This window comes from Pogoniulus pusillus, chromosome 25, assembly GCF_015220805.1.
Source record: "Pogoniulus pusillus isolate bPogPus1 chromosome 25, bPogPus1.pri, whole genome shotgun sequence".
In the NCBI taxonomy this organism is placed as follows: Eukaryota; Metazoa; Chordata; class Aves; order Piciformes; family Lybiidae; genus Pogoniulus; species Pogoniulus pusillus.
The window spans coordinates 1,921,454-1,940,019 of record NC_087288.1 but is presented as its reverse complement, the minus strand read 5'-3'; the positions used below and the strand labels follow the sequence as shown (position 1 = coordinate 1,940,019).

Here is an 18,566-nt window from a genome sequence, read left to right as displayed (position 1 = left end):
AACACCTCCAGCCACACAGACTCCACCACCTCCCTGGGCAGCCTATTCCAATGCCAATCACTCTCTCTGACAACAGCTTCCTCCTAACATCCAGCCTTGCACTGGCCTTGGCACAGCTTGAGGCTGTGTCCCCTTCTTCTGTTGCTGCTTGCCTGGCAGCAGAGCCCAACCCCACCTGGCTACAATCTCCCTTCAAGTAGTTGTGGACAGCAGTGAGGCTTTGTCAGGCTGAACAAGAAAGTGTCTTTGTAAAAGACATTTTTACACCTTCAAACCCAAATTGAATCTTCACTGAGTATTTACCTCTTTGATGATAAAGTCACACTGTGCTGGCTGATTTTGTAAGACTAGTGGTAGGACTTAGAATCACAAAATGTTAGGGATTGGAAGGGGGAAGGGACCTCCAGAGATCATCAGCTCCAAACCCCCTCCCGCCAAAGTAGGATCACCCAGGGCAGGTCACGTAGAAATGCATCTAGATGGGTCTTGAAAGTCTCCAGAGAAGGAGACTCCACAACCTCTCTGGGCAGCCTGCTCCAGGGCTCCAGCACCCTCACAGTACAGAAGGTTCTCTTCATGTTGAGGTGGAACCACCTTGTAGTTACAGTTCCTTGCCCTATCTCTGGACGCCACCAAACAAAGCCTGGCACCTTCATCTTGACACCTACCCCCCAGATATTGCTAGACATTGATCAGATGCCTTCTGAACGAATGAGATGATACTGGAAGGCTTTCATTTCATGGAATCATAGAATCAACCAGGTTGGAAGAGACCTCCAAGCTCATCTAGCCCCACCTAGCACCCAGCCCTGTCCAATCAACTAGACCATGGCACTAAGTGCCCCATCCAGTCTTGAACACCTCCAGAGATGGTGATATGTGCTTCCAAGTTCTGGGTTTGGTTGGTGATTTACTCCATGGGTAAATTTCAATTGGTTGGGGTCCAAATCTAAGCCACAAGAGCCAAGTCACTGCTTTTCATGCCTCTGTGGTGAGATGTGGAGCTTTCCACGACGACTGCACAGCCCATGTCATGCCTGTCCTGTATCTGATCCTCCACAGTGCCATCTATTCCAACGGCCTGCCTGATGAGTATTCCTTTCTGACTACGTTTCGGATGACTGGGGCCACCCTTCAGAAGTACTGGACTATCTGGCAGATCCAGGACTCCTCAGGAAAAGAGCAAGTGGGGGTGAACCTTAACGGCCCAAGGAGAAGCGTTGAGTTCTCTTACAAAGGCGCAGACGGGCACCAGCAGGTCGCATCCTTTCTGCACCTGCCTTTCCTCTTTGACTCCCAGTGGCACAAGCTCATGGTCATTGTGGAAGCAAGCAGCGTCACGCTTTTTATTGACTGCATCAAAATAGAAGCCTTAAACATCAAGCCCAAAGGGAAGATCAGCACTGATGGCTTTGCTGTGCTTGGGAAGCTCAGAAACAACCCTCAAATTTCCGTGCCAGTAAGTACCAAAAATCTTTTCTTGCTGCAAAGAGGTTTTTGGGGTTTACAGGATCTTTGCAATTGAAGGGTTTGGGTTGTTGGGCTTCTTTTTGTCTGTGTGCATTCATCCTCAAAGGTTTCTGCAAGCAGAATTGGCAGAAGGTAACAATTCCACAGCAGGTAAGTACCACCTTTGCTCTTAAACTTACACACATGTAAGTGCAGTGTAAGAGATGATCCAGGTGATGCCTGAGTTTCAGTAGTGACACTTCTCAGCCATCCTAAGAGATGATCCAGGTGGTGCCTGAGTTTCAATAGTGACACTTCTCAGCCATCCTAAGAGATGATCCAGGTGGTGCCTAAGTTTCAATTAGTGACACTTCTCAGCCATCCTAAGAGGTGATCCAGGTGATGCCTGAGTTTCAGTAGTGACACTTCTCAGCCATCCTAAGAGATGATCCAGGTGGTGCCTGAGTTTCAATAGTGACACTTCTCAGCCATCCTAAGAGATGATCCAGGTGGTGCCTGAGTTTCAGTAGTGACACTTCTCATCCATCCTAAGAGGTGATCTAGGTGATGCCTGAGTTTCAATAGTGACACTTCTCAACCATCCTAAGAGATGATCCAGGTGGTGCCTAAGTTTCAATAGTGACACATCTCAACCATCCTAAGAGATGATGCAGGTGATGCCTGAGTTTCAATAGTGACACTTCTCAGCCATCCTAAGATATATATATATATAAATATGTCTATATTAATATATAGCATTATTATATATATATATATATATTTATAGAATTATTATATGTTATTGTTATAGAGGATATCAATTATGTGTTTCCCAGCCTCCATTTCTTTTGCAGCATTCTGGGAGTGCTCTGTTTTATCCTGGAGAATAGGATCAATCTTCTAGGTGCACTGTAATGGATGTCAGCTGAAAAGGGATTGTTTAGTGCTTGTTGTAATTGTGATTGCCTTGGAGAGTAATAGAGCTCCATTAGAAACTGGGTTGGGGTTTGCCTTTGAGCCTCTACAAAGATTTATTCCTCCATTTCTGAGGTGGTTTACAGAGGGCAGACTTTTCTACAGGTTTACAGCTGTGTTTTATCTTTCAGATAACAAAAAAAAAAAGAGAGAGAAAGAGAAAATAGCTCTTTTTATCTACCAGCAGTTCAAATCATCCACTGTAAATGTTAAGCAGTCGCAGGCAGATCATCATTCCAGTCGCGACAAGGAACTTGCTTCCTAAATCATCTGTGGGTTATGGGGAAGTGAGGGCATTCATTTCATACTGCTGCAGATTCACTGCTGTGAGATGAAACAAATTGCCACAGTTTCTGCCACTGCAGAGGCATTAGTAGGACAAGGGAGGTTATTCTTCCCTTACACTCAATACTGGTCAGGCCACACCTTGAGTGCTGTGTCCAGTTCTGGGCTCCTCCATTGCAGAGAGATGTTGAGGTGCTGGAAGGTGTTTGGAGAAGGGCAGCAAGGCTGGGGAGGGGCCTGGAGCAGAGCCCTGTGAGGAGAGGCTGAGGGAGCTGGGGGGGTGCAGCCTGCAGCAGAGGAGGCTCAGGGCAGAGCTCATTGCTGCCTGCAGCTGCCTGCAGGGAGGCTGTAGCCAGGTGGGGTTGGGCTCTGCTGCCAGGCAAGCAGCAACAGAAGAAGGGGACAGAGCCTGAAGCTGTGCCAGGGCAGGTCTAGGCTGGATGTTGTTAGGAAGTTGTTGTCAGAGAGAGTGATTGGCACTGGAATGGGCTGCCCAGGGAGGTGGTGGAGTCTGTGTGGCTGGAGGTGTTGAAGCCAAGCCTGGCTGGGGCACTTAGTGCCATGGTCTGGTTGGTTGGGCAGGGCTGGGTGCTAGGTTGTGCTGGCTGAGCTTGGAGCTCTCTTCCAACCTGCTTGATTCTGTGATTCTATTGCCCTGATTTTCTCATAACAGATGCTAAACACTTTGCTAGAGGCAATCTTTGGTCACTGTTACAAGAAAGGTCTGGATGTGCTGGAGAGTGTCCAGAGAAGGGCCGCGAGGATAAGCAGAGGGCTGCAGCTGCTCTCCTATCAGGACAGACTGAGACAATTGGAGTTATTCAGTCTGGAGAAGAGAAGGCTCTGTGGAGACCTTATTGTGGCCTTCCAGTATCTGAAGGAAGCTACAAGAAAGCTGGGGAGGGACTTTTTAGGGTGTCAAGCAGTGATAGGAGTTGGGGAATGGATCCAAGCTAGAGGAGGAGAGGTTTAGATTAGTCATTAGGAAGAAGTTCTTCGCTGTGAGTGTGGTGAGAGCCTGGTACAAGTTGCCCAGGGAGGTGGTGGAGCTGTGTGCCAGGTTGGACTGGATAATCTTGGAGGTCTCTTCCAACCTGGTTGATTCTGTGCTTCTCTATGATTCTGTGGTTACATACTGATTAAATTTGTGCAGGCAGCCTTAGTTACTGAATTTCCTACTACTGACTGTGTGACTTTTCAGTTTTGATAGTATTTAATGCAATTTTATTTGAACAGGTAAACAGGAAAAGTAGCAACTCTGCCGCTTAATACCACTTCTCTTTTAATCACAAAGAGTTTAGTATTTAACTCACATTTTAAACTGCTTTAGAGACAGTTAGGAACCTTTTTCCCTCTGCAAGAGAGCTTCAGAGGTGATAGAGACTGAGAACTCAAGGTCTCATTGTGCAGCAGGAAACACACTATCACACAGGTGTCATTTCATCCCATCCTTAGGAATCCTCATCTGCAGATTCCAGGTATCCTTTGCTTTTGGTTCTTGCATTGCTGCCCTGCAGTATGAAACCGTAGCACACATTCAGCTCTTTCATATGTGCAGTGTGACATTCAGCCCTTTGTTATTAAGGACTGGGGAAGGCTTTAAAGTGAGAATTAGATAAAGGAGGCAGAGAAATGACTCACAAATAGTGGTGTCTGATAACAGGTGAAAGAAATGAGGCTACTGCTGCTTTTTGTGCTGGAAACCACCATGACTGCAAGGGAAATGGAACAGCAGAGATGGGATAGGGAGGGATTTAGGAGTGGCAGGGCTGAAGCGGTGAAGGTGGAAGCAAAGAAGGAATAAAACTAAACAAACACACTTGTGGATATGTGGGTATCTTACAGCCACCCTAAAGGACTCCAAACTCGAAGCATTTATTAGCTCCAGCAGCCAGGATGCAAGTAAGGCAATGCAAGGATGGTGGTGGGAGAGGGAAGCACCTCAGAAGGGTGTTCTGCCTTCTGTGTCAGTTACAGGTTGGGACTGAAGACAGCAATAAGACATGCCAGGGGGAGTACAGAAGGCAGACAGAAAGCAGTGAGATGTTACATCGTGGGAGGAATGGGGGGGGAGCTACTTTAGTTCAACAGAAGAAGAAGATGAAAGACTCAAAGAAATAAGTGAATGCCTCCACACATCCACTTCTATTTTCAGCTTCTCAGGAAAAAAAAACCCCACATTAGAGCTCTAAGCTGTACAAGAGAAAAACAACACCCAAACTGCTTTCCCCTCCAACTCCTGAGCCATCCATAGTGAAAAAGAATGGAATAGGAGGCTCGAGAACTCTGACCAAACCTCTCGTGAGTGGTTCATAAGGCCCAGTCTTGTTCAGCATCTTTGTGGGTGCCATAGACAGAGGCACTGAGTGCAGCCTCAGCAAGTTTGCTGCCCACACCAAGCTGTGTGGTGCAGCAGCCAGGCTGGAGAGCAGGGATCCATTCAGAGGGACCTGGGCAGGCTGCAGAGGTGGGCACAAGCCAACCTTATGAGGTTCAGCAAGACCAAGTGCAAGGTCCTGCAGCTGGGTCGAGGCAATGCCAAGCACAAATGCAGGCTGGGCAGTGAGTGGCTGGAGAGCAGCCCTGAGGATTAACGACCCTTCGTCTCTTTTACCAGTTCGAAATCCAATGGATGGTGATTCACTGCGACCCTCTCCGACCCCAGCGCGAAGGCTGCGGCGAGCTGCCGACCCGGGTAAGCTCCCTGCTCTGCCTTGCCCTGTTCGTCGCCTGCCAGCAGCATCCCGCAGAACTCTCTCTTTCCCCCCTCCCCCCCGTTTCTGGCCCCAGATGCCTGTTTTCACCATACCTGCCTGGAATTTGGTGCCTTTAGAAACCCATCCTCCCCCCGAGCAGCCTCATTTTAACCCTCCTGTGACTTTCTCCCCCTCCTTTCTTCCCCTCTGCTTGGCTGGGAGAGTCCCCAGAGCTGAGCCTTGCAGGCGGGGGAGGATTCTCGCCGCTGCCGTCCCAGCGGGCAGCCTGACCGGGTGCGGAAAGCCCTCGGTGGGGGGAAGGTGAGGGTCGGTGCCCAGAGCCACAGCAGCAGGGCAAAGGGTTAATAGGCTGCTGGCATTCAGTGCTCTCCTCCCCAGCCTTCTGCCTTCCTCCAATCCCGGAGACCCTCCCCACGGCGGCGGCGAGCAGCCGTGCGGGGCTGCGGCGGGGCTCAGCCTGCGGCGGGGCTCAGCCTGCGGCCGCAGCTCGCTCCCTCCATCGCCATGGCCGGGGCTCTGCTGGGCCCCCTGCCCCTGGGGCTTTTCCTGCAGGTCGTTTGCTTCTGCCTGGCTCAAGTAAGTTTATTCTGACTTGGACTGTCTTTTTCCTCCCTCACAGATAAGCCAGACAGTGATCGAGGTAAGCGGGAGAAAAGGAATGGGGCTCGGTGGGTGCCCAGGTGCGTGTGGAGAGAGGCTGAAGGCTGCTCTCTGCCGGGTCCTGGCACCGACCTGCTGCAGGGTTTTCCATGCTGTTCCCTGTAATAGCTGTAGCTGAACTTGATGCGATGTTGGCAAAGGCCACTGAGGTGTCGGTGGAAGCAAAACGTTTGTTTCACGGGGAAAGGCTGAGAGATGGGGCTGATTAGCCTGGGGAGGAGCAGCCTGCGGGGCGACTCTTCTCTATACCGAGCAGTAGCTAAAGGGAGTGTGAGGAGAATGGAGCCAGACCCTTCTCAGCGGTGTCCAGAGACAGGACAAGGGGCGGTGGGCACAAACTGAAGCACAGGAGGTGCCATGTGAACATCAGTTAAAAAGTCTTGCCTTCGAGAGGGGCAGAGCCCTGGAGCAGGCTGCCTGGTGAGGCTGTGGAGTCTCCTCTGCAGACTTTCAAGCTCACCTGAACATGTTGCTGTGTGCTTTACTCTGGGTGATCCTGCTCTAGCAGGGGGGGTTAGACTGAGTGATCTTCAGAGGTCCTTCCCAAGCCCTGCCATACTTCTGTGAGTTGGCTGCAGGGTGGTAGGTGGCATCCTAGGTGGGTAGGTGGCCCTGGTGAGACCTTGTCTTGAGTACTGAGCTCAGTTTTGGGCTCCCCAGCTGAAGAGGGGCAGGGATCTGCTGGAGAGAGTCCTGCAGAGGGCTGTGAGGATGATGAGGGGACTGAGCACTGCCTGGTGAGGAGAGGCTGGGGGACCTGGGGCTGTTTAGTCTGCAGAAGAGGAGACTGAGAGGGGATTTAATCCATGTCTATAAATCTCTGAGGGCTGGGGGTCAGGACAGGCTCTGCTCACTGCTCCCTGGGACAGGACAAGCAGCAATGGATGGAAGCTGCAGCACAGCAGGTTCCAGCTCAGCACAAGGGAACTTCATGACTGTAAGGGTCCCAGAGCCCTGGCACAGGCTGCCCAGAGAGGTTGTGCAGTCTCCTTGTCTGGAGCCTTTCCAGGCCTGGCTGGATGTGTTGCTGTGTGCCCTGAGCTAGACTGTGTGGTCCTGCTCTGACAAGGGGCTGGACTGGATGATCTCTTTGGGTCCCTTGCAGGCTCCTTACCCAGGATGTTAGCATCCTGTGAGCCTGTGGTTGTGGGAATTACCGTCTGCCCCCGGCTGGATTGCTGCTGGAAGACTGCTGCACGGCTCCTGGAAAGACATCCAGAGCGGCAGCCCTGCGGGGAGCCAGCGGCCAGGCAGAGGGCCCCAGCAGCGCCCGGGTCAGCCTCCTGCTCACAGAGCACCGTTGTGGGGCCATGAGCCGGAGGGAGAACAGAGCCCTCCATTATAGAGAGGGAGGCCTGTGAAAGCATTTCTCCTGCCCCTTGGGAGCCTGGTGCCTTGTGAAAGCACCTCTGTAGCTGCTGCTGCGGTCCTGGGGAGCCAGGGGAAGGCACTGGGCACGGCACTGAAGCTGGGAAAGGGTAGCTTTAAGTTTCCTTTGCTAGCACAGCCTCTCAGGAAGAGTGTCCCCTTTGTGCTGGCTGAGGGAGTGATTAGAGCAGCTTCGGGCATTTCAGTGTTTCATTCACAAAGACCACTCTTTTTTCCCTCTGCCCCCCACCCTGCCATTGTTATATGATAGGTTGGACCATCTTGGAGGTCTCTTCCAACCTGGGTGATTCTATGGCAGTCAGATCCTGCTGGCTTGGGGCAATCAAGAACCTTGTGCCTTGCCTTGGCTCTGCCAGCATCTTGGGATGCAGGAGAGTGGCCGTGCCCAGGGAGGGGAGCAACTTACATCTGTCCTACCCACAAAGGGTCAGCACAACAACACTTAAGATGGGATATAAGGCTTGTGGGTCCTGATGTGTATGGAGTGAGGACACAGCTAACCCATACAAGCTGCTTCCCATGGTGCCAGCCCCACCCAGGATAGGTTACAGGTTTGCCAGACTTTCACTGCTCTTTTTAGAAGGTGGACTTGATGAACCTGGTTAATTATGTGTGATGTGATTCTGTTTTTTCCTTCCTTCTTGTCAGAGAGGTCTCCCTGGTCCACCAGGCCCCCCAGGTCCGCCAGGGCCACCAGGAGTACCCGGTATTGATGGCATTGATGTAAGTGTTCCCCATGCCCTGCCCAGGAGATAGGGAATGCCTTGAGGTGAATCTGCATTATTCTCCCTTGTGTTTGACTGTGGGGAGTTCCAGCTTAGCTGCAGGTACATGCAGGAGCTGATGGGTCTCATATTCTGTAGTGGACTGGGGTAGCCTTTCAGCTCCTCTCTCATGTGGAAAGCAGAGGATCATTTATTTCATGTAATCAGTGTCATATGCTGTGGTTGTTTGTCTTAAATGGGCTGTGGGGCTTTTATAATTCCAATCTCCAGAGGGGCTACATAACATCATGCATATTAAAGTATGATAAGGATTTGTGGTGTTATTCCTGATGGGATCTTTCCCCCCAACTCCTGTCAGAAGCTTCTCTTAGCCTATGCCAGCGACCAAGTACATTTGACATTCCTTTTCCCACAGTATGAATCAGTTTGAGATTCTTCCTGACAAGTCTCTAGATCAGTGTTTTCCATGAGGGACCATAAAATCTTGCTGTGGCTCTGAATAATGCTTTTCATGTCTTGTTAGGGGGAGAGAGGTCCAAATGGTCCCCCTGGCCCACCGGTAAGTGATTTCAGCTACTTTGCCTTTGCTCCTGTGAGAGAAGAGGTTTTGAGCTTTGTTTCTGATTCCCTCTTTCAAACATTCTTAACTGTGTCTGTTTAAATCCCTAAGGGTCCAGAGGGGGATGCAGGCAAACCAGGATCCCCTGGGCTGCCTGGGCAGCCAGGAGCTGATGTGAGTACAGTTGGTTTTCTGGTGTTTCCTCCTGGTTGGCTGGTTGATATTATGTATTTATTCATTTTAAGGAATAATACTTGGATTGAGACTATTTCTTTAAGAAGCTCAACCTTGCTTTGAGGTTTCTGGCTTCCTCTCAGCTGCCACTGAATGCCTGTGGTGTTGCAATGGAGCAGGAGCTTTACTCCAAAGCTGAAAGATGCTCTTGGAGCAGTGTAGCCACACTGAGGTGTGATGGCTTGGGAGTTACCTGCCCCCCTCCAACACTTACTAAATCACCCAGACTAGACTCAGCCATCTGGAAGCTAAGGAATGAAGCTTTTTTTGCAGCTTAGCACAATGTCCAAAGAGATACACAGAAATATTTGCAGTTACATACAAGTTAAAAGTAATACAGAAACACAGCCTCCCTCCCAGACAGCCCCAGGAGGGCTCCCAACCCAAACCTCCTCCTCACTGCCTCTTTCCCTCCCTTCAGAGATAACCAGATCAACCCATGTACATCTCACGTGATAAATCTGGAGAGATCTGAGGTGAAATGTCAAGAAAAAAAAAAGATGACAAGGAGGATAGAGGGGAAAAAAGGTTAGGTGGAATTAGAGAGTTGAGGCAGAGGCAACCACACAGACCCACACCGGCAGAGAGAAGGAACAGAACTGAAAGCTGAGAAGTGTGTGAGAAGTGAGGGTCTTAGCTATATTTTGACTAGACTCATAGAATCAAGCAGGTGGAAGAGAGCTCCAAGATCAGCCAGCACAACCTAGCACCCAGCCCTGTCCAAGCAACCAGACCATGGCACTAAGTGCCCCAGCCAGGCTTGGCTTCAACACCTCCAGCCACACAGACTCCACCACCTCCCTGGGCAGCCCATTCCAATGCCAATCACTCTCTCTGACAACAACTTCCTCCTAACATCCAGCCTAGAGCTCCCCTGGCACAGCTTGAGACTGTGTCCCCTCGTTCTGGAATGCTAAACCAGAGTCTTTCCAGTGCTTGTAAAGTCATGGAAAGAACATAGGTAGCTAGGAGTACTCTCAGGCACCCTCTCTGTGAAGAACTTCCTCCTAACATCCAGCCTAGACCTTCCCCAGACTAGTGGCATTTCTCAGCAGAAAAATGAGTGATGTAAGTTACTGATGTTGGGTTTTTGGAGTTTTTACCTTTCTTTCTTCTCACAGCTAAGGATTTAACTTCTCTGAGTAAAATATTCTAATTAGCCTCAAACCAGCACATGAGAGCAGCCTGAGCAGCAGCTGAGGAGCAGCACAGGGCTGGTGGGGTGCTGCCAGCCTTCTCTGGAGGAAGCGTTGGACCACCCTGCTGCAGGGAGGAGGCCCTGCTGTGTCCTCCCTGCACACCCACTGTGTACCCACCTCCTAATTGGGGTTTTAGATTTACAATGCCTTCTTCCACTTCTAATTGCTGAGCCCCTTCTGACTTTTGCCATCTCCTTTTGTTTTTGGTGTCAGGTTTAATAGACTGAGTAAGGACACTGTACAGTAATTGCCTGTAATGATCTTGTGGAGGAAAGAGCAATATAGCTGGGGAAAAGGTGGGTAAGAGGGACAAAGGATACAAACCAAGGGAAGAAGGATGCAATGTGTTCAGTTTGTGGTTCAGCAGTGAGCAGCACACATCGCGGGCACTGATGCTTGTCACCATGGGCAGTTTCTAGGTGCACATGGAAGCAGACCTTTGAACTGTGAGTCTGCTGCACTTACTCCTCTCCTTCCGTGGCTGCTTTAGAGTATGATTTGTTGTGACTCAGAAAAGCACATTACCTCTGCATGAACGTTGTCTGCTTTGCTGCCACAGGGGTTTACAGGACCTGACGGCTCACGCGGAGCGCCGGGACCAAAAGGACAGAAGGTAAGAACACAATTCTGCATGGAAGGATGGGATTTTATTCCACTCCATTCCATCAGGATTTTTCACAGAATCAGGGAATCAATCAGGCTGGAAAAGACCTTCTAGATCATCAAGTCCAACCTATCACCTAACGTTTTCTATTCATCTAAACCATAGCACCAAGTGCCTCATGCAGCCTCCTTTTAAACACCTCCAGGGATGGGGACTCCACCGTCTCCCCAGGCAGCCCATTCCAATGCCAATCACTCTTGCTGTGAAGAACTTCTTCCTAACATCCTGTCTAAACCTGCTCTGGCACAGTGTGAGGCTGTGTCCTCTTCTTCTGTCACTGGGTGTCTGGGGGAAGAGCCCAACCCCACCTGGCTACAGCCTCCTTTCAGGTAGTTGTAGACAGCGATAAGGTCCTCCCTGAGCTTCCTCTTCTCCAGGCAGCTGATTTGGAGCTCACAGTCAATTCACTGACTGCAGTGAGAGCTGAAATCCCCTCAGCACCATTTCAAGAATTTGAGAAATCTTGTTTGCAGTGGACATTCCTAGCTAAGTGTCCCCAGTAAGAACAGCTGCTCCCCCACAGCCACCGCTGGCTCTGCGGGAGGATGCTCTGCACAGCAGGCAGCTGCTGAGTGCACACAGCCCGGCAGGGGCTACCTGCCAGGTACTGCCTGTGGCTCTGCCAGGGAAGGCAAAGGGAAACCAGCAGCCAGAAAACTTCTCTGCCTTCCTCCCCAGACACCAGGCCTGGGGTGAAGAGAGGCTGGCCCACATGCCCAGCTCTGGTACCTCTGTGATGCCTCCTGTATGTGTTTATCCAACTAATGAGATGCTGCAGCCTTGCTTGCACTATTAAAGCCTCTCCAGAACACAGAACTACTGAGCCCTTTTCATGCAGCACAGAGCAGCTTCCACTGGCACAGTCAATGGTGGCATCACACTGGTGACATTAGGGCTGAGCAGCTTCAGAAGTGAGGAGGCTCTTCCCATTTGCTGTACTCTTATTAACACAGAGCTGTTGGAGCAAGTCCAAAGGAGAGCCATGAAGATGATCCAAGGGCTGGAGCAGCTCTGCTGTGAGGATAGGCTGCAGGATCTGGGGGTGTTCAGCCTGGAGAAGAGTCTGGAGGAGCTTTACAGCTGCCTTCCAATCCCTGAAGGGAGCCTATAGCAAGGCTTCAGAGGGACTTCCCATGAGGCTGTCTAGAGACAGGCCAAGGGGGAATGGTCTGAAGCTGAGGCACAGCATGATTAGATTGGAGCTGAGGAAGAAGTTTTTCAGTATGAGGGTGGTGAGACTCTAGAATGGGCTGCCCAGGGAGGCTGTGGCTGCTTCCTCCCTGGGGGTGTTCAAGGCCAGGTTGGATGAGACCTTGAGCAGCCAAGTCTAGTTGAGAGGTGTCCTTGCCCATGGAGGAGAGGTTAGAGTAGATGATCTCTGAGGTCACTTCCAACCTCAGCCATTCTAGGACTCTGTGATAATTATGTCATAGTGACAGTGAAAACCAGGACAGTGAAACCTGACTTCAGCAGCAGCCAGACCAGTAAATCCCACATCAGCAGGCAGAGCAGGCAGCGTGTTTGGCCCATACATTCTGTGAGGAGAAAAGGTCTAGGGCTGTGTCTCTTCAATATTGAGTGAGAGCCTCTTCAGGTGTGCTGCATACATAGGTTGCTTCTTGCACCTCTTGTAAGACTCCTTTCTCCTCTTACAGGGTGAGCCAGGACTGCCAGGTGCTCGTGGCCTGCCGGTAAGTGATGTGTTTAGGACACAAGGAGGCTTTTTAGGCCTTAAGCATCAAGGGAAAAGCATTTTTCTGGTATAGGTATGTTTGAGATGGGTTTCCTCCCCCCCAGGCTCAGTGGGGATCCCCTTTGGACAAGCTCAGTGGGGTCTGCCTTTGGACAAGCTCAGTGGGGTCTGCCTGTGGACAAGCTCAGTGGGGATCCCCTTTGGACAAGCTCAGTGGGGATCTCCTTTAGACAAGCTCAGTGGGGATCTCCTTTGGACAAGCTCAGTGGGGATCTCCTTTAGACAAGCTCAGTGGGGATCTCCTTTGGACAAGCTCAGTGGGGATCCCCTTTGGACAAGCTCAGTGGGGATCTCCTTTAGACAAGCTCAGTGGGGATCTCCTTTGGACAAGCTCAGTGGGGATCTCCTTTAGACAAGCTCAGTGGGGTCTGCCTGTGGACAAGCTCAGTGGGGTCTGCCTGTGGACAAGCTCAGTGGGGTCTGCCTTTGGACAAGCTCAGTGGGGTCTGCCTGTGGACAAGCTCAGTGGGGTCTGCCTGTGGACAAGCTCAGTGGGGTCTGCCTGTGGACAAGCTCAGTGGGGATCCCCTTTGGACAAGCTCAGTGGGGATCTCCTTTGGACAAGCTCAGTGGGGTCTGCCTTTGGACAAGCTCAGTGGGGATCTCCTTTGGACAAGCTCAGTGGGGATCCCCTTTGGACAAGCTCAGTGGGGTCTGCCTTTGGACAAGCTCAGTGGGGTCTGCCTGTGGACAAGCTCAGTGGGGATCCCCTTTGGACAAGCTCAGTGGGGTCTGCCTGTGGACAAGCTCAGTGGGGATCCCCTTTGGACAAGCTCAGTGGGGATCCCCTTTGGACAAGCTCAGTGGGGATCTCCTTTAGACAAGCTCAGTGGGGATCTCCTTTGGACAAGCTCAGTGGGGATCTCCTTTAGACAAGCTCAGTGGGGATCTCCTTTGGACAAGCTCAGTGGGGATCCCCTTTGGACAAGCTCAGTGGGGATCTCCTTTAGACAAGCTCAGTGGGGATCTCCTTTGGACAAGCTCAGTGGGGATCTCCTTTAGACAAGCTCAGTGGGGTCTGCCTGTGGACAAGCTCAGTGGGGTCTGCCTGTGGACAAGCTCAGTGGGGTCTGCCTTTGGACAAGCTCAGTGGGGTCTGCCTGTGGACAAGCTCAGTGGGGTCTGCCTGTGGACAAGCTCAGTGGGGTCTGCCTGTGGACAAGCTCAGTGGGGTCTGCCTGTGGACAAGCTCAGTGGGGATCCCCTTTGGACAAGCTCAGTGGGGATCTCCTTTGGACAAGCTCAGTGGGGTCTGCCTTTGGACAAGCTCAGTGGGGATCTCCTTTGGACAAGCTCAGTGGGGATCCCCTTTGGACAAGCTCAGTGGGGTCTGCCTTTGGACAAGCTCAGTGGGGTCTGCCTGTGGACAAGCTCAGTGGGGATCCCCTTTGGACAAGCTCAGTGGGGTCTGCCTGTGGACAAGCTCAGTGGGGATCCCCTTTGGACAAGCTCAGTGGGGATCTCCTTTGGACAAGCTCAGTGGGGATCTCCTTTGGACAAGCTCAGTGGGGATCTCCTTTGGACAAGCTCAGTGGGGATCCCCTTTGGACAAGCTCAGTGGGGTCTGCCTTTGGACAAGCTCAGTGGGGATCTCCTTTGGACAAGCTCAGTGGGGATCTCCTTTGGACAAGCTCAGTGGGGATCTCCTTTGGACAAGCTCAGTGGGGATCTCCTTTGGACAAGCTCAGTGGGGATCTCCTTTGGATAAGCTCAGTAGGAATCTCCTTTGGACAAGCTCAGTGGGGTCTGCCTTTGGACAAGCTCAGTGGGGATCTCCTTTGGACAAGCTCAGTGGGGATCTCCTTTGGACAAGCTCAGTGGGGATCTCCTTTGGATAAGCTCAGTGGGGATCTCCTTTGAACAAGCTCAGTGGGGATCCCCTTTGGACAAGCTCAGTGGGGATCTCCTTTGGATAAGCTCAGTAGGAATCTCCTTTGGACAAGCTCAGTGGGGTCTGCCTTTGGACAAGCTCAGTGGGGTCTGCCTTTGGACAAGCTCAGTGGGGTCTGCCTTTGGACAAGCTCAGTGGGGTCTGCCTTTGGACAAGCTCAGTGGGGTCTGCCTTTGGACAAGCTCAGTGGGGATCTCCTTTGGACAAGCTCAGTAGGGATCTCCTTTGGAGTTATTCTGCCTCTGCTTAATCAGCAACTGAAACTTGTGCTTAAAGGTGAACTGGCAGGAATATTCATAGTGAGGAAATGAGAACTCTCAGGTGTTTGAAGGAAAAGAAAAGGTGGATATATTTAGTCACTTTGTGTCATTACCCTTGTGATTGCTAAGGTTAAGGTTAATCCTTGGGCCTGACACATTAGCAAGAAGCCTGGTGTTGGATTTGTAGCTCTGTGGTTGCTAACCCATACAGGCTGAACCACTGGGGAAAGGTCAATGCTCAGCATAAATCTCTTTGAGGAATCCCACTTACACAGGCCTGCCTTGTGAGGAATGGCTTTCAGCTGCTGAAGAACCAGAGCAGTGAAGGGGAGATTCTCAGCATGGCCAACACAAGTCATCTCACCTTTAGTGAGATCAGATTTAGAGTAATGAAACCTAATTAAACCCCAAAAAGGGTAGAAGTATTAGTGCTGGAGGGTGAGGGTTCCAAATCCCAGCTTCAGAGACCTTTTGAGAAGCTCTTACTATCATCATGAAGTAAAAGAGCTGCCTAACCTTTGCAGGTCTTGGTTTGATTTATGAGACCTCCTTTATTACACAGTGAGCACACTTAGGAGTCTGCCTGCTGGCTGCATGATTAATTAGCTGTTTAGGTGTAATTATGCACTGCTTTGAATTCAATTAGTGGCCTTTGCAAGTGGAGTAGTCTCTGGATGGTTATCCAAAGACTTCATTTCTCACCCAAAAAAAAAACCAACCCAACAAACCACCAAACCCAACCCCTTGCTGAAGTTGTTGAAGTGCTCAATGCAAATAGGAAGTCAAGAAGCTGCCATCAACATTAATTAGTTTTAAATGATTATCTCTGCTTCTTTCAAGCTCAATGAATTCTGATGGAGTTTCACTTTGTTCTTCAATAAATTCTAAATTCTCCCTCTTCAATACATTCTGATGGAATTTGTTAGCCAAATTAGGACTTCAGGGTAATGGAAAGAGAGAAGTTTTATATGTTGGATCTGCTTTCCTGCTTCTGTCACTGTTTCTTCCTCAGAATGTAGCCTGGCAACCTCTAGTTACCTCCTTTTACTCTCCCTTTCATCTACTTTTCCTTGCTTCATCACTTAGTTTTAATTCAGTCACTAAGTTTTAACTCTCTTTGTCTCATCTTTTGTGGATAGTGTCTCTGACAACAGATGCAAAATTAACACAGTGCTTCTAATTAATTCAAGTCATTTACCACCAAAAGGTGCTGATGTCTCTGACCTGGCCCCGGCCAGTGCACCTGGGTCTGCTCCATGCAGTGCACCTATTGTGCTCTTCAGTCCAGGCTGCCTCTTAAGCTCTGTTAGCTGCCATACTGCAGGTGTTTCATGGAGCTGACTTGTGAGTAGTGTTCTCTATATTTAATGGCAGAGTATCATAGAATCAACCAGAGACCTCCAAGCTCATCCAGCCCAACCTAGCACCCAGCCCTGGCCAACCAACCAGACCATGGCACTAAGTGCCCCAGCCAGGCTTGGCTTCAACACCTCCAGCCACACAGACTCCACCACCTCCCTGGGCAGCCCATTCCAATGCCAATCACTCTCTCTGACAACAACTTCCTAACAACATCCAGCCTAGACCTGCCCTGGCACAGCTTGAGGCTGTGTCCCCTTCTTCTGGTGCTGCTTGCCTGGCAGCAGAGCCCAACCCCACCTGGCTACAGCCTCCCTGCAGGCAGCTGCAGACAGCAATGAGCTCTGTCCTGAGCCTCCTCTTCTGCAGGCTGCACCCCCCCAGCTCCTGCAGCCTCTCCCCACAGGGCTGTGCTCCAGGCCTCTTACCAGCTTCATCACCCTTCTCTGGACAGCTTCCAGCACCTCAACATCTTTAAAGGCCAGCTGCTGCACAGGTTGCCCAGGGAGCTGGTTGAGACCTCATCCCTGGAGATATTCAAGGTGAGGCTCCACAGGGCTCTGGGCAACCTGATCTAATGGAGGATGTCCCTGCTGGCTGCAGAGGGGCTTGCAGTGGATGGCCTTTGGAGGTCTCTCCCAGCCCAGAGTATTCTGTGATTGAAATCCTGGCTTGTGACTCTGTGCTGGATGGCAGCAGGTCTGCACTGAGGGTGTGGAGGTGCTTCCTGGTCCCTGAACCAGGTGATTCCATGCTGTGGGCTTCATGTGCTCTCTGGGCCAGATAAGCACTTCCAAAGCAGGCAGCAGACAGCTAAGGGTGTAAGGTTCAGTCCCAGGCTTCAGTGGAGAGGTTTCCGCTCTTAGGATCCAGCCAGAGGCAGGAGCATAGGCAGCTGCTTGGGTTCATTGACTGCTCTGTGTAGATCCTTACTGCCTGATTGCCCTGGAGCTCTCACCTCCACAGCTTGGTCTCATACAAGGAGTTATGGCCAGCAAGGTGGAGCAGCTGGGTGACAGGGAGGCATGGATTGCCCCTGAGTCTTGGAGCCCTGATTAGGAGAGTGAGGAGAAGCAGTGGAGTGGGCAGAGGGGAGGACTGGCTCCTCCTAGGGCTGTGTAGGGGCTGGACACAGCAGATGTGACTTCTTCTTTTGATATCATTGACTTTCCCTGCTGCTATTAGGGGCATGTTAGCAAGGGGGACTCTAATGAGAACCTGCAAGGAATTGGTTTCCTTCTTTCAGAGGCAGGTGATGGAATATGAGGTGTGGGATTCAGTTTGGTTTATATGGTCATGGATACAGATAGAGAGACATGGGTAATATATATATATATATGTCTAGGTGTGGATGGTAGTAATGAATTGCAGCAAGGGAGTGCTAAGCTCAAAGGCTTTCTGTAGGGTCTGCAAGGTGAGAAGATTACTTTCTGCTGTCTATTCAATGGTTAAAATGGAAGGGCTGGTAAGTGCCTGCAATATTCCCTGCCATGTACCAAGTTTGCCAAAGGCAGCCTCACTCCTGCTGTGATGTTCTGTGGCTTGTAGGCTCCCCTCAGCCCAGGTGCTTTGTTACATCAAACCTCCCGAGGATTTCAGCCTGTTTGTGAGTTTAGACACACAACAGTGATGCTGTCCAGCAGAAAATTGCCCATTTGCTTTAGTGATGCATGACTGAGGCATCTCTTTTCTTACTGTGTGAAGGGAGTGAATTGTCCACGCAGCCAGAATCTTGTTTGTGTCTTGAGCACTTCTCATTACAATGATTCAGAGGAATACTAACTAAAGAAAACATCAACAGGAGCAGTTTGGCTCTTTCTGATTCAGTAATCATCTTTTTAATGGATTTAGACCTTAGGGAAGCACTGCTAAAAGAAAAAAAAATCTGAATCAAATAAACCTCTTTTATTAACAATTTAAATGCTTTGTTAGGTGGAAGTGCTCATAGCATAGATGTGTTTGTGTGGTGCTTGGTAATCAGCTAAACCTCCAAGGCTTTAATGTCTCCATTCCTTTGTCCTTGTAAATAAGTGTAACTGAATGCATCGCCCTGCAGCAGCCTTTAAGAGTTGGGTTGTTCTCTGGATATTGATTTCTCCTCAATCACAAAATTGATATTTAGCATCAGTTAAAGAAATCTCCACACTGATTTTGCAGGATCAAACTTCAGGTGTTGAGTAAGTGTAACCGACTGCATTGCCTTGCAGTGGCATTTCATAGTTGGATTCTTCTCCAGATATTGATCTCCCCCCATAATAAAATTGATATTTAGCATCAGTTAAAGAAATCTCCAAACTGGTTTTGCTGTACCAAACTTGAGGTGTTGAGTAAGTGTAACTGATGCATTGCCCTGCAGTGGCATTTCATAGTTGGATTCTTCTCCAAATATTGATCTCCCCCCATAATAAAATTGATATTTAGCATCAGTTAAAGAAATCTCCAAACTG

General features: G+C 50.3%; 1 protein-coding gene across 2 annotated transcripts in view; it reads left to right on the top strand.

Moving 5' to 3' along the window:
* COL9A1 (collagen type IX alpha 1 chain) overlaps positions 1-18,566 on the top strand; it is a 67,066-nt gene that overhangs the window by 8,733 nt on the left and 39,767 nt on the right. The window contains exons 5-12 of one of the 2 annotated variants that reach the window (XM_064164151.1): positions 1,063-1,459; positions 5,327-5,404; positions 6,046-6,066; positions 8,124-8,198; positions 8,724-8,759; positions 8,871-8,933; positions 10,752-10,805; positions 12,512-12,547. In XM_064164151.1, the coding sequence (XP_064020221.1) occupies positions 1,063-1,459; positions 5,327-5,404; positions 6,046-6,066; positions 8,124-8,198; positions 8,724-8,759; positions 8,871-8,933; positions 10,752-10,805; positions 12,512-12,547 (760 nt within the window). Of the gene's footprint in view, positions 1-1,062; positions 1,460-5,326; positions 5,405-5,852; positions 6,003-6,045; positions 6,067-8,123; positions 8,199-8,723; positions 8,760-8,870; positions 8,934-10,751; positions 10,806-12,511; positions 12,548-18,566 lie in introns of those variants that run through there. The other variant, XM_064164153.1, reaches the window with a different exon arrangement.